At 40.8% G+C, this 21,687-nt stretch overlaps 1 protein-coding gene across 7 annotated transcripts in view; it reads right to left on the reverse strand.

The window, feature by feature from the left end:
- Positions 1-21,687, reverse strand: part of RAPGEF6 (Rap guanine nucleotide exchange factor 6) — a 113,527-nt gene that overhangs the window by 23,421 nt on the left and 68,419 nt on the right. For 4 of the 7 annotated variants that reach the window (XM_061347799.1, XM_061347816.1, XM_061347783.1 and 1 more), the window contains 14 exons: positions 21,450-21,581; positions 14,994-15,177; positions 14,029-14,165; positions 13,166-13,324; positions 12,482-12,634; positions 12,021-12,185; positions 10,669-10,776; positions 10,147-10,350; positions 9,204-9,312; positions 7,019-7,262; positions 6,527-6,684; positions 5,520-5,534; positions 3,338-3,578; positions 1,811-2,194 (listed from right to left, as the gene is read on the reverse strand). In XM_061347799.1, the coding sequence (XP_061203783.1) occupies positions 1,811-2,194; positions 3,338-3,578; positions 5,520-5,534; positions 6,527-6,684; positions 7,019-7,262; positions 9,204-9,312; positions 10,147-10,350; positions 10,669-10,776; positions 12,021-12,185; positions 12,482-12,634; positions 13,166-13,324; positions 14,029-14,165; positions 14,994-15,177; positions 21,450-21,581 (2,393 nt within the window). The remainder of the gene's footprint in view (positions 1-1,810; positions 2,195-3,337; positions 3,579-5,519; positions 5,535-6,526; positions 6,685-7,018; positions 7,263-9,203; positions 9,313-10,146; positions 10,351-10,668; positions 10,777-12,020; positions 12,186-12,481; positions 12,635-13,165; positions 13,325-14,028; positions 14,166-14,993; positions 15,178-21,449; positions 21,582-21,687) is intronic. The other 3 variants (XM_061347808.1, XM_061347828.1, XM_061347791.1) reach the window with 1 other exon arrangement.

The following is a 21,687-nucleotide window of genomic DNA, read 5'->3' on the forward strand; positions in this document are numbered from 1 at the left end:
GTTTTTAGTTAGCCTGCCAAAACAATCCCTCCGTAACACAGGGCTGGTGCCCGTTCAATTTAAGCCCCACTTCTCTCCTGTAAAAACATGTACCACAACAAGGACAAAAGGGTGGAGAATTAATGAGGTGAATACACAGCTACAGTGGCAAGCGAGAACAGTGCACAGCTTATCCCAAGCAAAAGAGGCAGGACTGCAGAGGACCATGTTTGGAGCATTTGTAAATGAGCACCAACAGACTGAGAATCAGAAGCAGCAGCAATGCTAAAACTTGTCATTGCGCTCTCATTAAGTAAAAACACATCCAGAATCAGTTGGATGTGTACAGCAAATTAAAATAAAGGAAACAGATCCATCCTCCCTATTAGAATTTGTCACCCAGTTTGCTCATGGAATTCTGCAATGCTCACCTTGTAGCTGAGTTGGAAAGTGTCATTTCCTAGCATTCACCAGTAAGTCCAGAATCACACAACAAATCTACTATTCTAAGATCTTGAAAGCTTCAGAAACTTACTTTGTGTTTTCTTTATTCTTTTATAGAGATTGCTCCCCGTGTTATTGTCAACTCACAAACAAAGCCTTCTCTCACATGAAAAATCAGGCATATGCCACCACGCAGCCCCCCTCTTTTACATGCTACATTAGGATGGTTATCTTTCTATTTCGTGAAACATATGGCACCATATTGATATGCAAGGCAAGACAAGCAAGAGAACCCCCGTGGCATATGCTAACAACAACATATTCCTCTGGAAACCAGGGCAAGACAAAACCTAATTTATTGACTTCTTTTTATGACCAAAGACCAGTTCAGTCACGGCCTGATTAGAGTTAACTGAGAAGCAGGAAGAGTCACTTCTCCACCCACAATAAATGACGAGGAATTAGGGAGCAGAATATAGAAATTAGATTCACTATCCACATGTGTATTCACCATGTAATGAGCAGCCCCAGCCCCAACGGCTGCCCAGTGCCCTTTAAGGAGATTCATTCATTATTTAATGTATGACTAAACAGAAGGCAACAGCATTCAAGAAACTGGCTAGACATGGAAGAAAACTGTTAAAACTGGTGTTTTCAAAGATGCTAGGATACAGCAAGAATCCAAATCTTTGCCTGATGAATCACAGCACCTTTATTTTTCTTTCTTAAAGTAAAACCTGGGTATAAGATAATTGCAAAGAAAGGAACTGCTGAACTCATGCTGTTAAAGTAGCAGCATCTAGTATAAAACAGAAGAGAAAGTCTGAGTGTGCAAATGGAGAGGGAAATAAAAACAGATTTCCCTATCTACTGATAGGAGCAGATGACAGGAAAGAATGGAAAGGAAAATGTAACTAAAACCAGAGTGATTTGAGGAAGTCCTTACAATGAAAGGAAGAAATAAAGTAATTCCATAATCACAGATACAACTCGGAGCACACTGACACGGCAACAGCGACCGAGCAAAGAAGGGAAATGGGGTGCCAGAATGGAAATGACAGCAGTGCTCAGGCAGGTTTCTGAAGTTATCAATCAAACACTGCTCTTGTCCAACTCTTCTCTTTGCCTGCTAGGTAACGGTTAAAATAGAGACAGTCACATCAAGCACCAAGATGCACTAAACTTCTGAGGAGGAGGAAGGAAAAGATGGCAGCGACAAGGCACCTCTTGGTACAGTCTGCCTTCTGAAAAGCTTGGCAATTCCCCTCCAACCACCCCGTGCCACCAGTGATCTGTTCAGCATAAACCTATTTCTTTTCTTTCCAGTTATATTATCAGAATTGCCTTTGACAGCACAAACCAGATCTGACAAATGGAAGCGTTTTACCTTATAACTGCGAACATGGAATTGAAGTTCTTGCATTCTCGGCAATGGAGGGCAATTTTAATGAAATGCTTAATAATCTTCATCCTCTTGAGTTGGTTGGGCTCTGCTAGAATTTCCATGGCAACCCAGAAGGTCTCCTGATTGATGACATCCTCAAACTGTTTCAGGTGAGCATTTCCTGTCTTGGAGTCCAGCTTATAAAGGTCGTCGATGTATTCTGTAGGCTCAATATTGCGGAAGAGTTCAAAGTCTCTCATGGAGAGCTGAGTGGCGACCTCAATGGTGCTCAGCTGCAGGAGGGAAATCTGGCTTTCTCTTAGCAGCTCTTGAGCATCCTCATCAGAGCACAAGGTCTCTGTCTCCATATTGTTTTTAAGATAATACCTAGAGAATAATTGAGTTACAACAAAACATTAGAGATGTGCTTCAGAGGGTTTGCAAACACAAAGGCATTGAACTGCACCACTCAAACTGGACATCACTGACACCACTGGAGTGCTTATGTGAAAGTATTTGTGTGCTAGTGTTGACAACACAGGGTAAAAGGGAAAGACAGAGACAAGAAGGGACAGCATAACCTTGCACTTTAGTATAAGGTATCATCATTACTGAGGTAAAAAACCACTTCCAAAGCTGGTTTTATCTACCTCTTTGCTAGCATCTTCTGTTTCATTCTCCATAATACTGTATCTTTCACCCTTGGAAAAAGCTCACTTACTTTGCCATTCGTAAATTCAGCAGTGAAGTAAAATTTTAAATACACATAAGTCATGAGAAATCTCTTGTTAATGTATTTCTCCATTTCTCACACAAATTTAGTGGGATTTCTTACACAAATAGTGTGGCATATTACTATTTGCATGAAGCACACAGTATTGAGGAAATGAAAATGTATCTGGAAAATTCATTTCCATGGTCCCAAGCAGATCACTTTCAGGTACACCAAAGTTTCTTCCTCATAAATCCCCTCTGTTGCCTAGCAAAGACAACTGAAGTATTTTTTAGTTAATAAACTTTCTTCTGGTATGGACCAGGTCATCAGATAAAACCGAAGCACTTAACATGCAAGAAACGTTCATAACAGTTTACACAGAAATGGAAGAATTTATCTCAGGTTAGCATCAGTTCACTGCAACATGACATCACTGAGAAAGCAATTGTATGTTTTAATCCTGAACTACATGTGGAAAGTGTCAGAAAAGATGTTTCTCCTTTTTCAGTGTAAGCCACCATATATGTGTTATCCCAAACTGCTATATTTAGTTGTCATCGAGCAGCTGCTGTAGATTTGGGGAGAGGGCTTTGGGTTCACCAACACTGGACACTGTTAAGATTCAACTGGACAGTGCACTGGGACATACAGTCTAGGTTATGATTTGCCCACAAAGGTTGGACCAGCCGATCCCCGAGGTCCCTTCTAATCTGGTGTTCTATGACCTCTCCCTGAATGCGATGGGATCTTATGGATGTTTCAATCCTAAAAAGCAAATGAATCCCAATCGAAGTTAAAACGAGGCGCGTTTTTACCGTCCATTGAGTTGAATCCTGTCGGCCAACTTGGAGAACTGATCGGGGAGCCTCCGCTGTTTGATGACCCCCTCGGGGCTGACTGATACTTCACAGAGGGAGTAGGTCTCAGGGGCCCCTGTCAAGTTGAACTCGTGGACGGCGTGACTCACCACCTCTTTTGCTGTAGTGTCTTTGCTGATGATAATGTAACAGCTCTGCTGATCTGCTTTGAAAACCCTGATTACCTGATCCGGAATATCTGAAATAACAGAGTAACACCTTTAATGTGTGAAGGTACCTTTCCCTTGAAAAGAAACGAGGTCATTTACTGCTTCTTTTGATAGCCAGAAAACAAAAAACCAGCTAGCAGGGGAAAAAAAAAAGCCATGCTGGCTTTGATAAATATGCATTAAAACATTCAGCTTTGAGAAGCAAACAAGAGGACTCTGCTCCTCCCTGCATTTCCACAACTCTATGATCCCACAACCACAATTGAAGCACAAGGCTCTTAGATACACTGCTAAGCTGCACACTGCCCTTCTCAGCGTGTCTCAGAATCATTGGCAGCATCATTTATTCCTTCTTTGGCTCTTCTGTCTTTGTGAGACACGTGCCAGGGCACTTTTCCCGGGGATGGGAAGCCATGGAGCATGCATGGACGGGCTGCAGACAGGAGGCTGGGAAGAGCAAAGGAAATTTGGTTGTTCCCATAACTAGCTGCAAACTTTTACACTCACTATCTCACCCTGAAGGAACTAAGCTGCTGCCAGCAGTTAATTCTTTGGCTAGTGTACTTATTTATAGCACATTTCATGTATTATAAATGCATTAGAGAGCAGCTTTCTCCGAGGCAGCCTACAGCAGGAAATAAATATGTGAAGAAACACACGTTTCATCTACAGCTCGATGACTGGAAATAATTTGCTCCATTACAGAAGATTTGATTTTCATAATAAAACTGATGGGGAAATCAAGTCAAGAGGCAGAGTGAGCACTGATTTAAAACATAGGGAACCAGTTTCCTACCCTCCCTAAACTCTGAAGACTAAAACCTCAGCAGTTCTCTGCAGACCCAAGAAGGTGGGAGGCTCAGGCTTCTCCAGAGCCTGATGCTATTCAAAAACCAGGCTGGACGTGCCATAAACTCCTGGATCAGCAATTCCAAGAGAGAGAAGTGAAGAGCTGTTATTACAGCAACAGCCTCCAAAACAGTTTCTACCCACTGGAAAAAAGAAAGTCTCAGCATCACCTGTAGCTAAACTGGAAGATGGGACGAAACAGGGTGCTTAAAAAGCCCAATCTGATTGAAACCAAATTCTATTGACAATTTCATTCTTATGACTATCCCATTCCCAGAACAGTCTCATTAATAGCTGGGGACTAGTTGAAACTCAAAAGCTCCATGCATACATGAACGGGGGCAATAAAAGACAGAAATACATACTTATTTGAGAGTGAAAGTAGTGAAAATGATATACTGAATAACTGGAAATGCTGCACTCATAAAAATCATACCAAGTCAACAGAAGAGGCCAACATCTCTACCTTGGTATCAACATACCTAAGCATCAGAACACACTCAAGGTGGAAAACCAAAAACTGCAGTGTAATTTGGGGGGAAAAAGGAAAAAACACAAAACCCAACCAAAACTGAGTGTAACTTCTGACAGCTGAGGGAAATTTCTATTATGAACACGTCTGTCTTTGCTTTTAAACAGGTGAACTATATATATATACACATACATATGCATAATCATTTTCTTCTGCATTATTCAGCTTGTGTTGACAATACAAAACACATTTCAAGTGTGCATGCACATGGTTTTAGTTACACAGAGTCCAACAGAACACACATGATCTCAAACTACAGCATCATCTAAAATCTCAGTTTCATGAAAGGGACATAAGCAACTTCATTCCTCAAAGCAAGGCCACAGAGAAGCAAAGGAAACTGCTAAAGGTCATCAGTGTGTTGGTGGCAGAAATGGGAATAAAATGCAGGTCTCAGCCACAGCACAGCACCATGCCTGGCAAGAAAACCTATGGGTTTGTTTGATTTAAGGGAAGATTATGGGGCAAAGGACTATCTTACTGCCCTAACAGTAATAACATTGTCAACACAATGTATGAAAGTGTTAAGTTTAACAGGCAAGCCATGCAGTATTAAGGTCTACAGGATGCTGTAGATCAGGATACTTACAGTAAAACCCAACAGCTGCGGGCAGGAAAAAAGAAAACACCACATCAGCATCAAATCAAGATCTAGATGTTTACAGAACTGATCAAGTGTTTGCAGTGCACTGTCACAAGTACTTTGGTTTGCTCTGCTATTCCAAAGTGACAGCGTATTTGTTATAGTAAACATATAGTAAACGTAAAGGATTAGTTATCAACATTTGTAACTTGTACAGTATTAAATGAAGATTCTTAGAGAACATGTGTGTGACTCTCATGCAGACAGCAAGAACCTGGATTTTCAGCACAAAAGGGAACCTAACTCCTATGGACATTTATGCAGTTGATCGGATATATCTGCATACATCCCTTTTAAAGGGGAAACCTGCAAGTTTACCCTAAGTCATAGCCACAAGGCACTTTACATGTATTTACACATAGAACTTACACTTGAAATAGGGGAACACAATTCTGACTTGCCACATTTACAGGCATGTAATAAATGCCTCCTGCAGCCACCATATAAACTGTTCCTACAGTAACAGCAATGAAAGCCCAAACCACACATCCCAAAACATCCTGCAGCTTTTCAGGCATACATTATGTAAAGTTTGACATTGCATGTAAGACATTAATATCACTCTTGGTACCACGGCAGTCCTATGCCATCCACAATACTGCTTGAAATATATATTTTAAGATGATGGATGCACAAATCAAATCATCAGGAGTACCAGTATTGGGAAGAGATGACAAAAGTGATAGGTGCAGACAAGGACACTGCTTCCATCAGAGCTCTGGTAAACTCCAGTAAATCAAAGACTCACATAGGGAGCAAAATACATTCCTTTGTGAAAATAAGCTAAGTGTCACATTACAAACAAGCTCCAGTCTGGACCTGTTGGAGCCACAAGATAAAGAGATAACTGCACTCAGTGTGTTTGATGCTAAAAGATGTAAAAGATGTAATTTTCCCCCTGAACCAGCTGCCTTGTAATGATCCTGTAAATCAAGCTAATGCTGCTGGTTTACCTGAAGGATTAGAGAAATCCAGGATGCTAGTTGTAGGCTGCAAGAGGTCGGGGCTGCTGGAGGAGAGGGTTCCCGGAATGGGCATGATGGCCAGGCTGTGCCTGCACTGCCGCGTCCCAACAATGCTGTCGTCCTGCGACTGGCTCACGCTCCCGTCGCTGCAAAAGAGGCTGGGTTCAATTGTGTGCATTAAACTCCTTAGATTCATCTTGAGGTGAATCTAAGAAACTAAGAAAAGTAATGGCACTCAGATGTGTTAATTACACATTGCAGACAGGCTTTCAGAATAAGGACACACAAAAAGCATATCTGAAAGTGTTCAAATCGTCACTGGTCTCGTTCTGCATTTATGGGTCAGATTTGCAGTTTAAAAACCATATTTAAAACCCCCAATATAAGCAATATGAAGCTAATGACTGGAGATACTCAGCAACTAAAACATCATAACTTAGTAAGGAATGATTGCTTTGGGACCAGAAAAGCGTGACAAACCTGAACAGTTTTGGAGGCAAGATGCTGAATCGGGTCTTGTCCAGAATTTTCCTGATTCTGTTTCTCCCACCAGATACAGTGTTTGCTTTCATCTTCTTGTTGCCTTTTTCACGAGGAAACATCTGTTCCACATCTCCAGGCATATCTGGGATGGAGTAACGGTTGTTCTTCTTTTCTGCGATTTTGGGAATATGTGGAATTCCGTTCTTCTCTTGTCCTATCCTGCAGAGCAGCTCCTTAAACACTGTAAGAGAAGATACAGTCATTGTGATTGCCCTTTGCACACTTAAAACTTCACAGTGAATTCTCCTTTCCTTTCAACCCTTTTGCTTCCCACATCCATGCAGTTAAAGCGAGCCAGAGAGTTATAAACCAGGCAATACGTTGCATTTCAGCTTTGATTCTAAGGGTGTGAGTCTTTTCCCATTTAAGCTTTGCTTTTGATTACCTTGGCAGAAAGAGCAATCCCTTTAATGTTCCATAAAACAATCAAACATTCTGCACAGCACAGTTCTCCCAACTGCTTTTGAAATTAGCACGTATCACAGCAAATTGAACAGACCTGGACTGCTGTTTCAAGGTGGATTATAAGGAAACATCATGTTCATGGCAATCAGCTCTATGTATTTATTGACTGTGCTGTTTGCATCTTTGACGTAATGGAGTGCAGATGCTTCTGCAACGATAACTACAAGGCAGACTGATATTCTCCCAAACTGCCTTTATTTGCTTTTAGTAATGCTACTGAACAGAAGCTGCATCAAATCTCCTATTGCATTTATCAAGGTAAGCCAGTCTATTACCAACACTGACATCCCAAAGATCAAAGTCCATGGAGAAGACAGTGACTATGTCCTTTGTGTTTCTTCCCACAAATAAATTAAACACAAATCGACCAAATTGGTTTATTAATTCTAATTATTTCTCTGAAGATCTTTTCAAAAATCATTTTCAATCACATAAATCAGAAATCCAGGGTTTTCTCTTGTAAACGTGGTGATCCTGGGAGAACGCAGAACCCTACAGAGGAAATTACTCAGACTGTCCCTATGAGCAAAACAACCAGGACTTTCCGTATAGAAAATCCCAGTCAAATTCCTGATTTCTATCATGTAGTAGAATTTCAAGGCTACGAGGTTCACAGTACAGATTGAAATATAAGAACAGGAATTGCTCCTTGTCAGCACCAGGCGCTTAGCACTCCATTAAAAAGACAGGATAATAATTATCACTGTTGACAAAAGCTTCAAGACATGAATCCATTCAAATTTATCAGAGAAATCCCTCGGAAATCGTAGCAGGTAGCACAAAGCTATTGGAATCCATTGTCAGTGTATGCTGCTTACATTTATAATACAAATGAACCATCTATCCCTGTCTCAGTTACCATTCTGCCTCATTTTATGTCATTTCACATGATTTTAGACCACCAGTTACAGTGGGGTTTTAGGCTTTTTGGAATTAAAAAGCAACGGCTCAGACCTTGAAACTTTTCGTCTGCACTGTCATAAACAGAAAGTAATAACTGAAAAGAATAGTGACTAAAGGCAGGTAACTGGGGGAAGAAAGTGAGAGAAGGAAACCATCAGGAAGTCTCAGATACAACTACAGAGGAAGGAGCTATCTTGGGCACAGCCTCCTTCTTTCTGTAGCTATGGTTCTGTTGCCTGAAGGGGATTATGGAAACAGAACAGATGAGTTGACTGAGATTTTAAAGAGGTATTTATGTGTTTATATTCACACTGACAATTAAGAGCCAACATTTCTATGTCCTATCACTTTTTATATCCCCTTTCCAATATATCCTATCATTCTTACAGCCATTATCAAAATGTTGACAAAGCCCAGTTTCACATTTTTGCTGGGTTTTGGCAAAAAATCTTTTGCTCTGGTTCCCCTGGCTCCGTTTCAGCTCTATCCCATGAAGGGACACTAAAGCTGCTCAAACAGTCATTTGGGACTTCTCAGGGAGTACAGAGATGCCCATGGCTTTGTGCCACCCAACGTGCAGCCCCTGGCACATGAGAACTTCTCCGAGGAAACGGAGGCACAAGGAGGGGACTTCTGCACAACTTCTGGAGTGAGGTTGAGAAAGAAAGGTGGGATCTTAATGCACTTCTAGAGCCAGAAACACTGGAGTTTTCTTCACATACACAAAAATACATCATATATAAAGTCTACTCACCAAAAATGTTGGTTTTTACAGTGATGGAGAGGTGAGTGTTGTTCCGTAAGATCTCCAGAGCTTTTACAAAGGTAATGTTCTCAAAATTCTGTCCATTTACTTCCATTATCTTTAAGAAGAAATAAAGATAAGGACTATTAAGAGAACAACTATTTGACAGACTTACAAATACAAAGGTGACAATACAGGAACAGTGAGAACTTTCTAGAAGTTAACACAGCATCTTTACAGCAGTTGCAGGATGAAAACATTATTTGGAAAATAACTAGCTTCATCATGTCAGTGAAGTTACATCCTGTGACCAAGCCAGGACCTCCAGTTCTACATGACAAATTCTTTAAATACATTTATTTTCTGTCATCATCTTGCAATTGGGAACTGCAACTGAATCGAAAGTAGTGGATCATGAACCATGGAGCTGACATTTCATCTAAGGCTGGATGTTGTGGCTGCCCCATTCCTGGCAGTGCTCAAGGCCAGGTTGGATGGGGCTTGGAAAAACCTGCTCTAGTGGAAGGTGTCCCTGCCCATGGCAGGAGTTGAACTGGATGAGCTTTAAGGTCCATTCCAACCCACACCATTCCATGATTCTATGATCTTCACCTAGAGTGAACAGCCATTGTTCTATCAGCCTCAGTGAACAGCGATGATCCACACAAGGTGGGAACTGATCCAACAACCCAATCTGATGGCTTCAAATTAACCATATCACCGATCAGAAAGTTCCCTAAAATAATTTGGTTTCTTTTCCCATTCTGGTTTTGAAGTACTTTGAAAACTACTTAATAGAAACCCATTTAACACATGCAAACTGGAGCTGAACTGTGCCATTCACAAGAGGATGCTAGCCAGTTGCTTGCTTTCAGCAAACAGCATTATCTTCTGCCGAGAACACTATGGTTGGTTGAACAAGAGTATTTTACACGAATTTCATTCTTCTTACCTGGTCTCCACGTTTAAGCCCAGCTTCTGCTGCTTTACTGCCCATTTCCACAGTCTCTACAAAAATACCAAACCCTTTGTCGCTTCCTCCAAGGAGGCTGAAGAACAGAGGTGAGTCTCTAGAAGGTTTCTGCAGGGTAATTTGTCTCCATTTGGCTTTGGCAGCACAGGCAATATTCAGCAATCTGAGATGGCCTTTCATTTTCTGCAACACAAAAGACAGCAACATAAAACTGAGCTCGATTTTCCTAGCAATGGAAAAACCAGTTGTGAAAAACACCCCAAGTGCCAGAAAAAGGAGTTTTTGATGCCATGCAATCAAATCTTGCTAAATAAACCACATTAATGAGTGCCCTGTATACTATTTTATATGGGCTTTCTATCTAAATACATATTTAAGAACCACTTTGTCCATGTTAAAAGCAATCTATTGAAGACTCCAATGTGTTAGTGACTGGCAACACGCTGGCAAATGAGGAAGTGCACTATTAGGAAGTACAACCCCCTTCCATTTTGCTCCTACCGTATCTTCCAAGTTCTTTTCAAACTCCTCCAGGAATCGAGTCATAGCAGGATCTCCTTCAAAGTCATTAAAATGATTGTTCACCCACAGCAAGACCACTCTGGTAACCTGGAAAAAGAAAATATCAAATCATGTGTGTGTACCCATGATTCTTCTCCTATAAACTTTATAGATTAACATAGAATAACATATGACAGATTACTGCATCTGTTCACAAACAGAAGGAGAAGACATTTACAGTTGAAATCATCTTCTCTCTTCCTTTCACTGCAGGAACAAATCTTATCCCTAATTGTCTCCACCACCCAGTACTTACTGGTTCACAATTCCACCTTCTAAGTTAACTCTTCCTTATGCTGTTTATAAAACTTGTCTTCTTAAAGCATCCTTATCATCTCCTTAAAGAAAGTTCTAGGAAGTATGCTTTGATAATAGAACCTTTCAGTTAAATCTTCTGGTTGCTTTCCTATGTGCAACAGTTACTACCATTCGTTATAAATATTTTATCCACCCACATCATACAAAGGTTGGTCTATTGCAGTTTCTCCTCTAAAAAACAATTTCCTCTTTTATTTGCTGAGACAGTTCTCCTTTACTTTCCTTTTCTTAACAGACAGTAGTGCCAAGATGAACAGCATGCAAAAAGGTAAGAAGAGAAGCAGTAACCACAGCAAAAGACCCCTGACAATTTCCTACTCAAAGAAAGACAGCATTTTGATAGTCTGCTGGGTTTCCTTCAGCTGAAAGCTAGAACACAAAAAACCGCTGGTGAGGAACTTTACTGCCATCACATTCAACAAATTGGACAGGGATACAAGTTCCAAACCGTGAACAGTTTTCATGTGTATGTGCATGGATATATAGCAGTAGAACCTGGTTCTATTTACAGAACCAGTTTTTATCAACTGCACCTGTCTTGAGCAGAGTTTATTTTAAGTAGAGTTTGCAATAAGCTGCTCAAATAAAATGTGCTCAATACACTGAAAAGCTCTGCAGTAGAACATCATGGAAGACAAGCATAACGCTGCTGTGAAAAGGAAAAGGGTATGTCCAAGAGTTCCCTGAATATCTGGTGAAAAGGGATTTCAGAGACTGGCATTTACATCTTTAACTTAAACAGAAACAGTATTTATCATTCTGCAGAAGAGACGTAGTCAAACCTAATTTAGGATACTACATTATACACATACAACACACTGGAGAATCCTGTCTTGATACCAGTGAAAATACTTTGCTTTAAAACAGTTCATATAAAAGAGCTGGAGCATAATCCTAGTTTATCATCATTACAAAAGGGAATCTCTTTGGAGACATTTTCACCTGAAATACTCAACTCTCAGACTCAGACTGACCTTATCCCTGAGGCTGTCCACTGTGAACCATTCCAGGAGTTTATTCCCAACTTCCAGGGGGCTTGTTAGGAATGTTCTGTACGTTAGAAGGAAGTCTTCGATGTAGGTTGGATCCACAATCGAATGTTCTTCTATTAAGTGCATGATGAGTCGCTCAGGTGTTGCCTTAAGGAATTAAATGTAAAACATCACTGGTATCTCTCATCACTACCTCTCCCTAGAGAGTATCTGAATGTAAAACCATATGAACATTACACTCCCTTTTGACGTTTCAGTTATGGCAAAGTCAAGAGAAAACATACTAACGTGTTTAAATCAAGTCTTTGTGCTGCTCTCAGCCCAAATGTTTTACCTGAGATGAACAAAACTGAGTGTGTGTTCTAGATTCAAACCAAAATTGTATTTATTTACTAACAAATAAGGGATAAATAGATAGATGGAAAGCAAAGAAAGAAATTCACCTTGATAACTATGTGTCCTTTTCTGGTTCCACTGCGATCCAGCTCCCTGTGCTCCTTTACCATCACAATTTCTCCTTCTTCCTCCACTTTGTGAGTGTTTTTTTCCACGTGGTTCAGAATCCTCCAGTAGTCTTGCTGGGCTATACACACAAACTGCCCCCAGACAACAGGGGGTTGTTAGTTACTACCCAAACCATGAATGTATCCCCATCTCTGGGCTGCTTCAACACAGTCACAAAGGCATTTAATACCAAATCTGGCCTGTTTTGCCCAACTACATCAGAAAGTTCGAATAGGAGACAAATAGAACTGGTCACCTTCTTACAACTCCAAAAGGTGGTTCAAGTGGGCTACACATATAAAGGAGAAAGCCTCTAAGAAGTGGAAATGGGTATTTTCAATTTCTCTGCTCTTACTGCATGTCAATCCCATGCACAGCATGCCTGGGGTGGACTCAGCTTATATTTCAAATTCCTGTTTCTCACATAACAGCAGCATGAAATAAATCTCAGGCACTACAGAGCGTACAACTAACTCAACATCAGCAGAGCCCCTGACCCATAACATACCAACCTACTTTTTAATGCTCCTGGAATGAAGATCATGCATCAAGATCCAAGTAGTCTGTTTCCTTTTATTAAATGCTTAAGAACAGGAGATAGTTGTATAGAACTGCAATCTTACCTGACAATCATCTACTTTGGTTCTGACCACTCCATTCATGTACTGTTTGTCCAGAGAGGGAGTAATCCCAAAACTATTTCCCATACAGAGACTCTCACTCTTCCCATCAGGATAGCTGATTTCCACTGTGCCATTTAAAATAACATACCAAGAATCGAGCTGGAGGAAGTAAAAAGAAAGATTTCAAAAGTGAAGCTAATTCAACAACTTTTAGAAGCTGTTCCAGTGCTCTTATCTCAGAAAGGCTTATTCTTGTTGTCAGCTGAGTTTTGCAACATGTCATTCACTAAGAGGGTGCACTGTACGGCAAGCAATGAAGCTGACTGAAACAAGAACGCTTTTCAGCGTTCTTCATTCATTTCACAACTAATTCAGCAGGGAGGAATGCTGATGAATAGATTGCTTTTTTAATCAGTGGGCTAATTGCTACAATACATTTATACCATTTAGTGAGAATGAACACTCTTCCCCTGGGTACCCATTTGGTCACTACGAGAGATGAGAGCCTACCTACTCCTCTTGGGGGGGCAACCTGCTATGGCCATTCCAGACATCCTGATCCAAAGACAGACAGAGATTTCAAGACAGTGATTCAGAGCATCTATGCTAGGAGCCTGACCACTGACTAATTTGGACATCCTCCTACTGAGTATGTACGGAAACTGCTCCTAATACACAGGCAGTAACACAGTAATACACAGGCAGAATCTCCCAAAGGGATGGGCTAAGGTTTAGGTATTTTGAATATGGTGAGAGAAGAATTCTCTAACTTCTAAGTGTGGAAGAGGTGCAACAGATTTCCCAAGCCCTTCACCCCACATGCCCTTGCTAACCCACTGCCTGCGTAGGAAGCAGCAACTTACTTCTTGGCCGTCTTCAAGTATGATGGCTCCTGCTTGCTCTACTACTTCGAATATCATCACTGAGCAAAGTTCTCTCCTCACAGACATGGTCATGTTTGCAAAGGCAGGGAGCTGATGCATAAATTCCAGTAATTGCTCTGTTAGAAAAAGGAGACATGGGTAGGAAGACTGCATGGCACAGGGGTTCCTTAGACACCCTACCCTGCACAGGTGGATTAAACCCCTGTTAGACGCATGTTAAAATTGCTCAGTGGTGTCACAGCTCCCATTAGTGCCACTGGCTAAATGAGCCCAGTATGCATTTTGTCATCAAAGACCAGAACTTGACTCCACAGTCCCCTGATTGACTTTCATGGCAGCAATCTAGCTGGAGTGTAAAAAGTACTTCAGCTTCAAACATTAAGAAAAATTGAAAACACCCTTATGGTACAGTAATTACAAGCTTGATAGGAGCTTGAAATGATTTTCCAGTGTTTAGAGAAGTAATCTCAAGTATAGCTTAATACAAATTTTACTATTAAAACTAATGCCAATTTCTAGTCAAACACTGCAGTAAATCATTTTAATCTCAAACATTTTGCCCTTTATAATTAAGTGTATCTGTGCTGCAGTACTAGTATGTTCTCTCTGCCATTTAATAACTAATTCAACCATTTCAGGCAGTTAAAACTATCTTGCTACCTATTCCTCTCTTGTATCAACCCCTACAATGACTGTAATACTTCACACTTCAAGCACCTCAAAGACTGTTCTTTAAAATACTTAAGTTTCTCAGAACAAATACTCTTTCAGATAGGAAGAGAGGAAATCATTCAATTAACTGTATCTCTCGAGCAAAGTGATTTCTGGAAGGCATCACTATTTTGAGGACATACATTTAATGTTAACTCCCTCGACAGTTTTCAGATATGCTCTTACAGATGTCATATGATGCAGTTTTACACAGAGATCTTTTTTCTCCTCACCAATATCATCATCAGTTTTATCTGCAGGCTCTTTCTCAAGGCACTCTCGTACAACATCTCGCCCTAGAAGTGGATCAGAAGTCCTGTCAATGTCTTCGTCCTCCTCTTCTTCTTCATCTTCAGAGTCTACAGGTGCTTCTGGAAGACCTGTTAAATCAACGTCTCCCATCTCACTCTCTGTAGCCTACAAAGCAAACATCCATCAGACAAAGACTTCAGTGTCTGCACTTTAATGATTTATGATCTTAGGTAGCTAATACAGCAAAAGAAATTCTGTGACCAAAGATCTGAAGTAGAAATTGTAACAGTTCCCTTTGTGAACAGCGAGAAAAACACATTACACCGAAATCTACAGTCACTGGTTGGTACAAACACCATTGGCATAAAGCAACACCATGCTGCAGGCATTACAGTCACAAGTTCTGAAACAAAACTAATGTACTGGGACATTTGTTCTCTGCCTTTACTTATAACCCTCCCCAACTCCAATGAACTACAGGCAATATAAACCCAACAGTATTAACTGTGACACTGCAAAAAGCAAAGCAGATTGAGCGGCTGAAATGAAAGGGATTTGATCTCATTTTGGTATAATAGCATGGATTTTAATCCTAGCATGGAGCATGTATGGCAGGAGGAGCATAAAAAGGAAGGGAGGAGAGAGATAAGGATGACTTTTCTTTCCTCTGTTGGCTGATTCTCATTTGATAGCATTTACTCTGGTTTGCAAATTCACATAAATAAGACGTTTTTTCACACTGTGAGACCCTGTATTACTAATGAAATAATGCAATGATTCAGTACTACCACTGGTTACCCAGTGGTGTAAATACATCTCTACTGCCATCAATAGATGGCAACAGAGGCATCACACTGAGCAGACATGCAACGCGCTGGTGGAAGAGAATGCAATACTGGTAACAAAAAGCAGAATGGCACAAGACTCGCTGTAATTCCTTATGTAAAGTTTAAATGATGTAATTGCATGAAAATAACTTTGCAAACAGATGGGAGGCAAAGAAAAAAAAAAAGCAGCAGTTTTGAATTTGCGATCTCCACCGAGGAGTTTCTCCATCACTTTTTTTTTAGTTGAAGCCAGCATGCAAATCACTTTTCTGTTTAAATTCAAAGAGTTGAACAACAAGATGTGCCACTGAGAAGTATAAAGCAATTACATTGAGACTGGCAGAAAAGAGAGTTTAGCTTTTTAAATGAACACGTTGACAATATTCCCTTTCTCTTTAAGAGGAATCCTGGAGATTATACAAAAACACGGAACAAACCAACACAGCAAATGCTCTGCATGTTCACAAAACCTCCAAACCAAAGGATGGGATCCCATCCACCCTGACACTGAACACTTCAGTGATGGGAAAGCCGCAGCTTCTCTGTGCTACCTGTTCCAGTGGCTCAGCATCTCCTCTTCTGCAGTTTAAAACTGTTGCCCCTTGTGCCACAGCAGGTCCTGGTAAAAAGTTTTTCTTATAAGCCCCTTTAAGTACTGACAGGCTGCAATAAGGTCTCCTTGGAGCCTTGTTCCTTCTTCTCCAGGCACTGTGGACTTCCTCTTACTGCCACGACGTTGCAAGTAAGATGGAGAGTGCCTACAGCAGCTACAGCATCCAGCTCTGGACCTGGGATGCATCTTGTTGAGTTCCATGGACTTGTGTATGTTCAGGTTCCTCAGGTGGTCTCAAACCTGATGTTTTGTTATCATGGGAAGGACTTGATTTCCCGTCCCCACACTGAGGTTCAGGGACTTGAGAGATGTGGGAAGAATGACTACAGAGGCAAAAAATTCACTGCTGAGTGCCTCAGCCTCCTCCACATCACTGGTTCTCCTGCCTTTACGGAGGCAGGAGGGGGTGCATTCACCTCCGTTTATGGAGGGAAGGGAGTGCATTTTCTCTAATCTTTTTCTGACTAATATACCCTTCTTATCCTTCCCATCCCTTGCCAAATCCAGCTCCAACCATGCCTTGCCTTCCCTGATCCAAACCCCACACCTGCGGGCAGTGTCCCTGTCTTCCTCCCAGGATAATGTCCCTGGTCCCACACTGTGTGCATTTCCTCCTTGTGCTTCAGTTTGACCTGCGGGTCTTCCTCCAGCCACACTGGTCTCCTGCCTTCCTTTCCTCATACAAAATAACACTCGTTATAAGTGATTCAATCACAGCAGACTGTGCTGCCTCCATCTTCCCACACGCTCCATGTTGATCAGCTAATGCCAGCCCCAGCACTTTGACAGATGAGCAGCATTTCCTTCTCTGACTAGACAGAAAAATACCGGGATTTAGGTATCACCTTGGGCCTTTTGAGCTTGCCCTCTTTTTAATGGTTAGCCAGCAAACCTAAGAAATAAGGCTTAAATGATTTAACATCAGTATTTCTTTCAGAGGAGGGTAATGGCATATATAGGGTTAAATCTGTTTTACATTACATCACTTTACTGGCTTATGTAGCTCACATTAACAGTTCTGGAATTAAGCCCAAGTGCAAATTGTGCTTGGAGAGTCTCAGCAGCACATGATCCACACAGCATTTTATGCAAGGACTTTTCTAGCATTTCTTCAGCTAAATAGCCACAATTTACATCAACTTCTCCAGGCAGAGCAAGACAGGCTACAGAACTAACTCCCACTTTGATAAACTCAAGCTAAGCTAACAAAACAAGCAACAGGGTCTACTGAAAAGTGATTCTATTTCCATTGTATATTATATATAGGAAAAGAAGCCAATCTTCTCTTTTCTTGATAAATGTGATCATTTGATCAAGCTATGAAATAAGAGATGATCCTCAAACCGTGTTTCAAAGATTACATGCAGATGGTTGACAAAACGTTGGCAGGTCAGGCGGTGCTGGAAGGGACAGGAAGGATTTCATTCCTAAAGCCATCTGCAGAAGTGGCTGCTCTTCCCAAGCACCATGCCCCAGCTGTTTCCACTATCAAATATCAAAAACAGCCTTAATAGAAACATTTATGAGTCACTAATGTACAGACTGAAAGCAGAAGCTGCAATCCCCAAATCTTACACAAACATGGATTTTCAGGATCAGGAATATATGGCAAGATTATCTACCGAGAAGAGTGTTGGCACAGCCTCAAACGGTGTGTGTCAAGGGGATCACCTGGGAAGTTAGCACCAGATCATGGTCAAAACACTTATTTGCTATCTTAAAATACATTAGTACCCTATGTAATACTGCAGATTTTGCCAGTTAACATGAATCAGCTCTGTTTGCCCACTGTCCCATTGTGGCAATGTCCCAGCCACTGGCCTATGCTTTAAAGCTAAAGACGTTAAGAATCAGCCCTTGCAGTGTTGTAGTGACAGTGATACGTATTCCACTATCATGTGGGTCAGAAATATACCCTGACACCACTTGAAAGATTTCCTGTAATAACTCCATATGATAACATATTTAATGCTTGTGACTCCTGATGCAACCTATTAAGAACAAGGGATTTTTTTCCCCTTCCCTCATGTCAATTCTGTCAGGAGAAAAAAGTCCAAGCCTTTTTTCAGAATTGACAGAAAAACCCTCAAGTAAGGCCCACTCCCATATGCGTATTTTATAGATAATCCATTTTAATATCCAAGCCTTAACCACAACTGGAATTAGTGCTGGGCAATAATGTTGCTGCCCACAAATAGCATACCCTGCCAAAGTGATAAATGAGAGATCGAAAAAGAAGAGAAAGAGAGAAGCTTTAAGTACATCACTGACAGAACTAAGCAGATAAGAAACAATTGGCTGCTCATTAAGAGAACAGCATTGCAAGCTGTCGATACAGGGAACTAATTCATTCTAGTAGAGTGAGACCCTACCCACCTACATCTGGAGGGACGATGTGGATTACCTGCTGCTCTGGCCTGTCCCAGGAAACAGCAAAGAAAGATGCTTTTACCCTGCAATACCTGCTGCATTATTATATGAAGATACTTAATACAGGTCAAAGCAGCTGAGGGGTAAAATCCCTCATTTCAACTTCTGTAAGCATAACCATAGAGCTTCCCCTACTTCTGTGGTTCTGAAGCTAAGCAGAGTGTCAGAAATGGGTTGAATGAAAAACTAATAGCAATAAAACCCCACTTTGAGTAAATTCAAGTTGTTTTAAAACCTGTAAGGGAGAACTTACTTTATTCTCTCTGTTAAAATAAAAGCCTACAGTCCAAGAGAGAAACAACTGCTCTGCAGTATCCCAGGGAAGTTGGACTTTGCAATAGATATAGTTGGGCATTTTACCACAAACACACTGAAAGCTTCAACAGGGAGCAGTAACAGCACAGGAGAAGGGAGAAAAATGTCTTTATACATGTATGTTCCTGTGTTTCTGCAGCCAACTGGTGTCTCGTACAATGTGCTCGCAGGCAGGACTCCTTCTCTGCTGATCTCACCTCAAGCTTTATGTTCATCGCTTCCTGTTTAACATCCTGGACTGAGAGGCAGCTGGAACAAGCGAAACCTCATTTCAACACTGTCAATGGGTCCAGTGTACACAGAGGAACGGAAACGCCTTCCAGTATTCATAAAAAATTGCTTTGCTCTTTGCTTCTACCACTCTAATTGTGTTTTCCTATTCTGGAATTACGTTTGCACTACTTACTGTAAAAATTAATGTTAAAGATACCATTAATTCAAAAGGTCATTTCAAGGCTACATTAATCACAATTACTCAAAAATGCTTTTCTCTCTGCTGACATTAATGATACTCCTGGAGAGTTTGGCATGTTACAGATATGAAGCTGACTGTAAAAGCAAAAGCAAACCATCATTTTCCAAATGCTTCTATGAAAAGCTCTATTTTAATGCACCAAAAATGCTTTCAGCTACTGAGCCAATACATTTAATCAAAATGTAGGTTTATTGCGTATCAAAGAGACTCTCGGCTTTCATAATACCATGATGAATATTGGGGAAAACACTTCTCTTTCTGATTTCAGAATCCGTCTATATTGATGTGTCACCACAATATAATGCTGTGTTGAATACTCTACCATGACTTTATTGCACAGTATCTACCCATGCACTTCTAACTGTGCGACAAACACAAAGAGACCTCTCCAAAACTGTTATAGCTACTGCAGTAAAGTCCATAAAATACCTTTTAAGAGGTTACAATTTGCACATTCTGCATGCAGGAACCAGACAGGAAAAATTCACTAAAAAAGGGATTAAAAAACCAACTGAGGGTTGGTTTATTAACAATCTGGAGTCATTTTCATATTATTAATCATTCCTTAGGGTACAAAAATACATTTCACCACCGTTCATTTGTAACAGTGCATATAAATATGCTACTCCATTATTTCTTTATATAAAACTCATTTGTTTAGCAGTTGTGTTCTTCTGGCATTTTCTGAAGAGCAGCCGTAAAGCATTTCAAATGCAAGGAACGAGACATGACAGAGGAGTCACTCATTCCTAGAATGATAGTTTTCCCATCAATAATATACTTTAAGTGCTTTTCACTTAGAGCAACCTCTCCAAACTCATCAGGTAGACAGGGAGGCAGACAATGGTCAGGAAGACCCATCCATCAGTATCCTGATATATGAGATGTTAAGGTACAATACACAGACTAGTTCTGGTGATTCCAGCTAATTAAATCAATTCCGTTGACTCAGAAAATTAATAAATAAATAAATCAAGAGACAGAGCAACATCTTCCAGCACCATCAGAGAAAGCACAGAGCACCATGAAGACTCCCTCAGGGATTCCAGCTACTCCTGACCTAGCTGGCAGCAAGGAAATCTAAAGAAGTTGTACAGTAATAGATTAAATAGGACAAAAATGCTTAGAGACACTTCGTATTCTAAAGGGATTTTGGCTTTTAATGCCTTGGTTTTAAAGTTACCTAGCAATACTTTGCTGTAGATAGATGTAACACTAAACTATTTCACCATGTACAGCAATAGTACTCGGGTAGCACCAAGGAAAGGCAAAGGGCGTCTCAAGTCAAGTTACATCCGCATCATGCTCAGCGGCTGCTTGAGCATCATGTGGAGTACCCTCCTGCAAGAGTTGCAACACTAGAATTTCCACAGTCAGTCAGGGCAGAGAGTGTGTTTATTACCACACTTTGGCTTGCAGAACAGAACATCTGTTATTAACAGTAATACAAATCATCAAGGAAGGTATCTGAAACACAAGAATGATTTAATGAAATCTGTTCCACTTCAGAAAGAAGGAAGATGATCTGTTGAACATGAAATGGGACTTTTAAAAGCCACAGCACACTTGGGGCTTATAAAGATGTGAAAAGCAGTAACGATAGCTTTACAAGGAGTTTAGTTCACTTCTGTGTGGCTGTGGAGGTTGTAAGTCACACAAGCAACACAGGGATGTGCAGAAGCATCAAGAGGTCAAGCCTTGGATAAAAGGCCATTGGTTTTGGTTTTGGAATGTTTAACATCAAGGGAGGAAAAATACAACACAAATGCCGTTTTACCTGATAAATATCAGACAGGCTGCTGCTCCCAGAATCACTGGCAATGCTACATCCCGACTGGCTTGAAGGGACATGCGTCACCTGAGGATGAGGATTGTCGGTAAGATGCATCTTGGTAAGATCGGCTGGAAGCTGTAAGTAACACAGATTTGGGGAAAGAAAGGGAAATAAGAAATGTAAGTTTGATCTGAAAACAAAGTTATTTGTAAAACTTTTTGTACAGAATTGATTATCTATC

Source organism: Neopsephotus bourkii, unplaced genomic scaffold (assembly GCF_033783945.1).
Source record: "Neopsephotus bourkii isolate Nb327-2 ecotype Australia unplaced genomic scaffold, CSIRO-AGI_Nbou_v1 NB_52, whole genome shotgun sequence".
NCBI classification, from domain to species: domain Eukaryota; kingdom Metazoa; phylum Chordata; class Aves; order Psittaciformes; family Psittacidae; genus Neopsephotus; species Neopsephotus bourkii.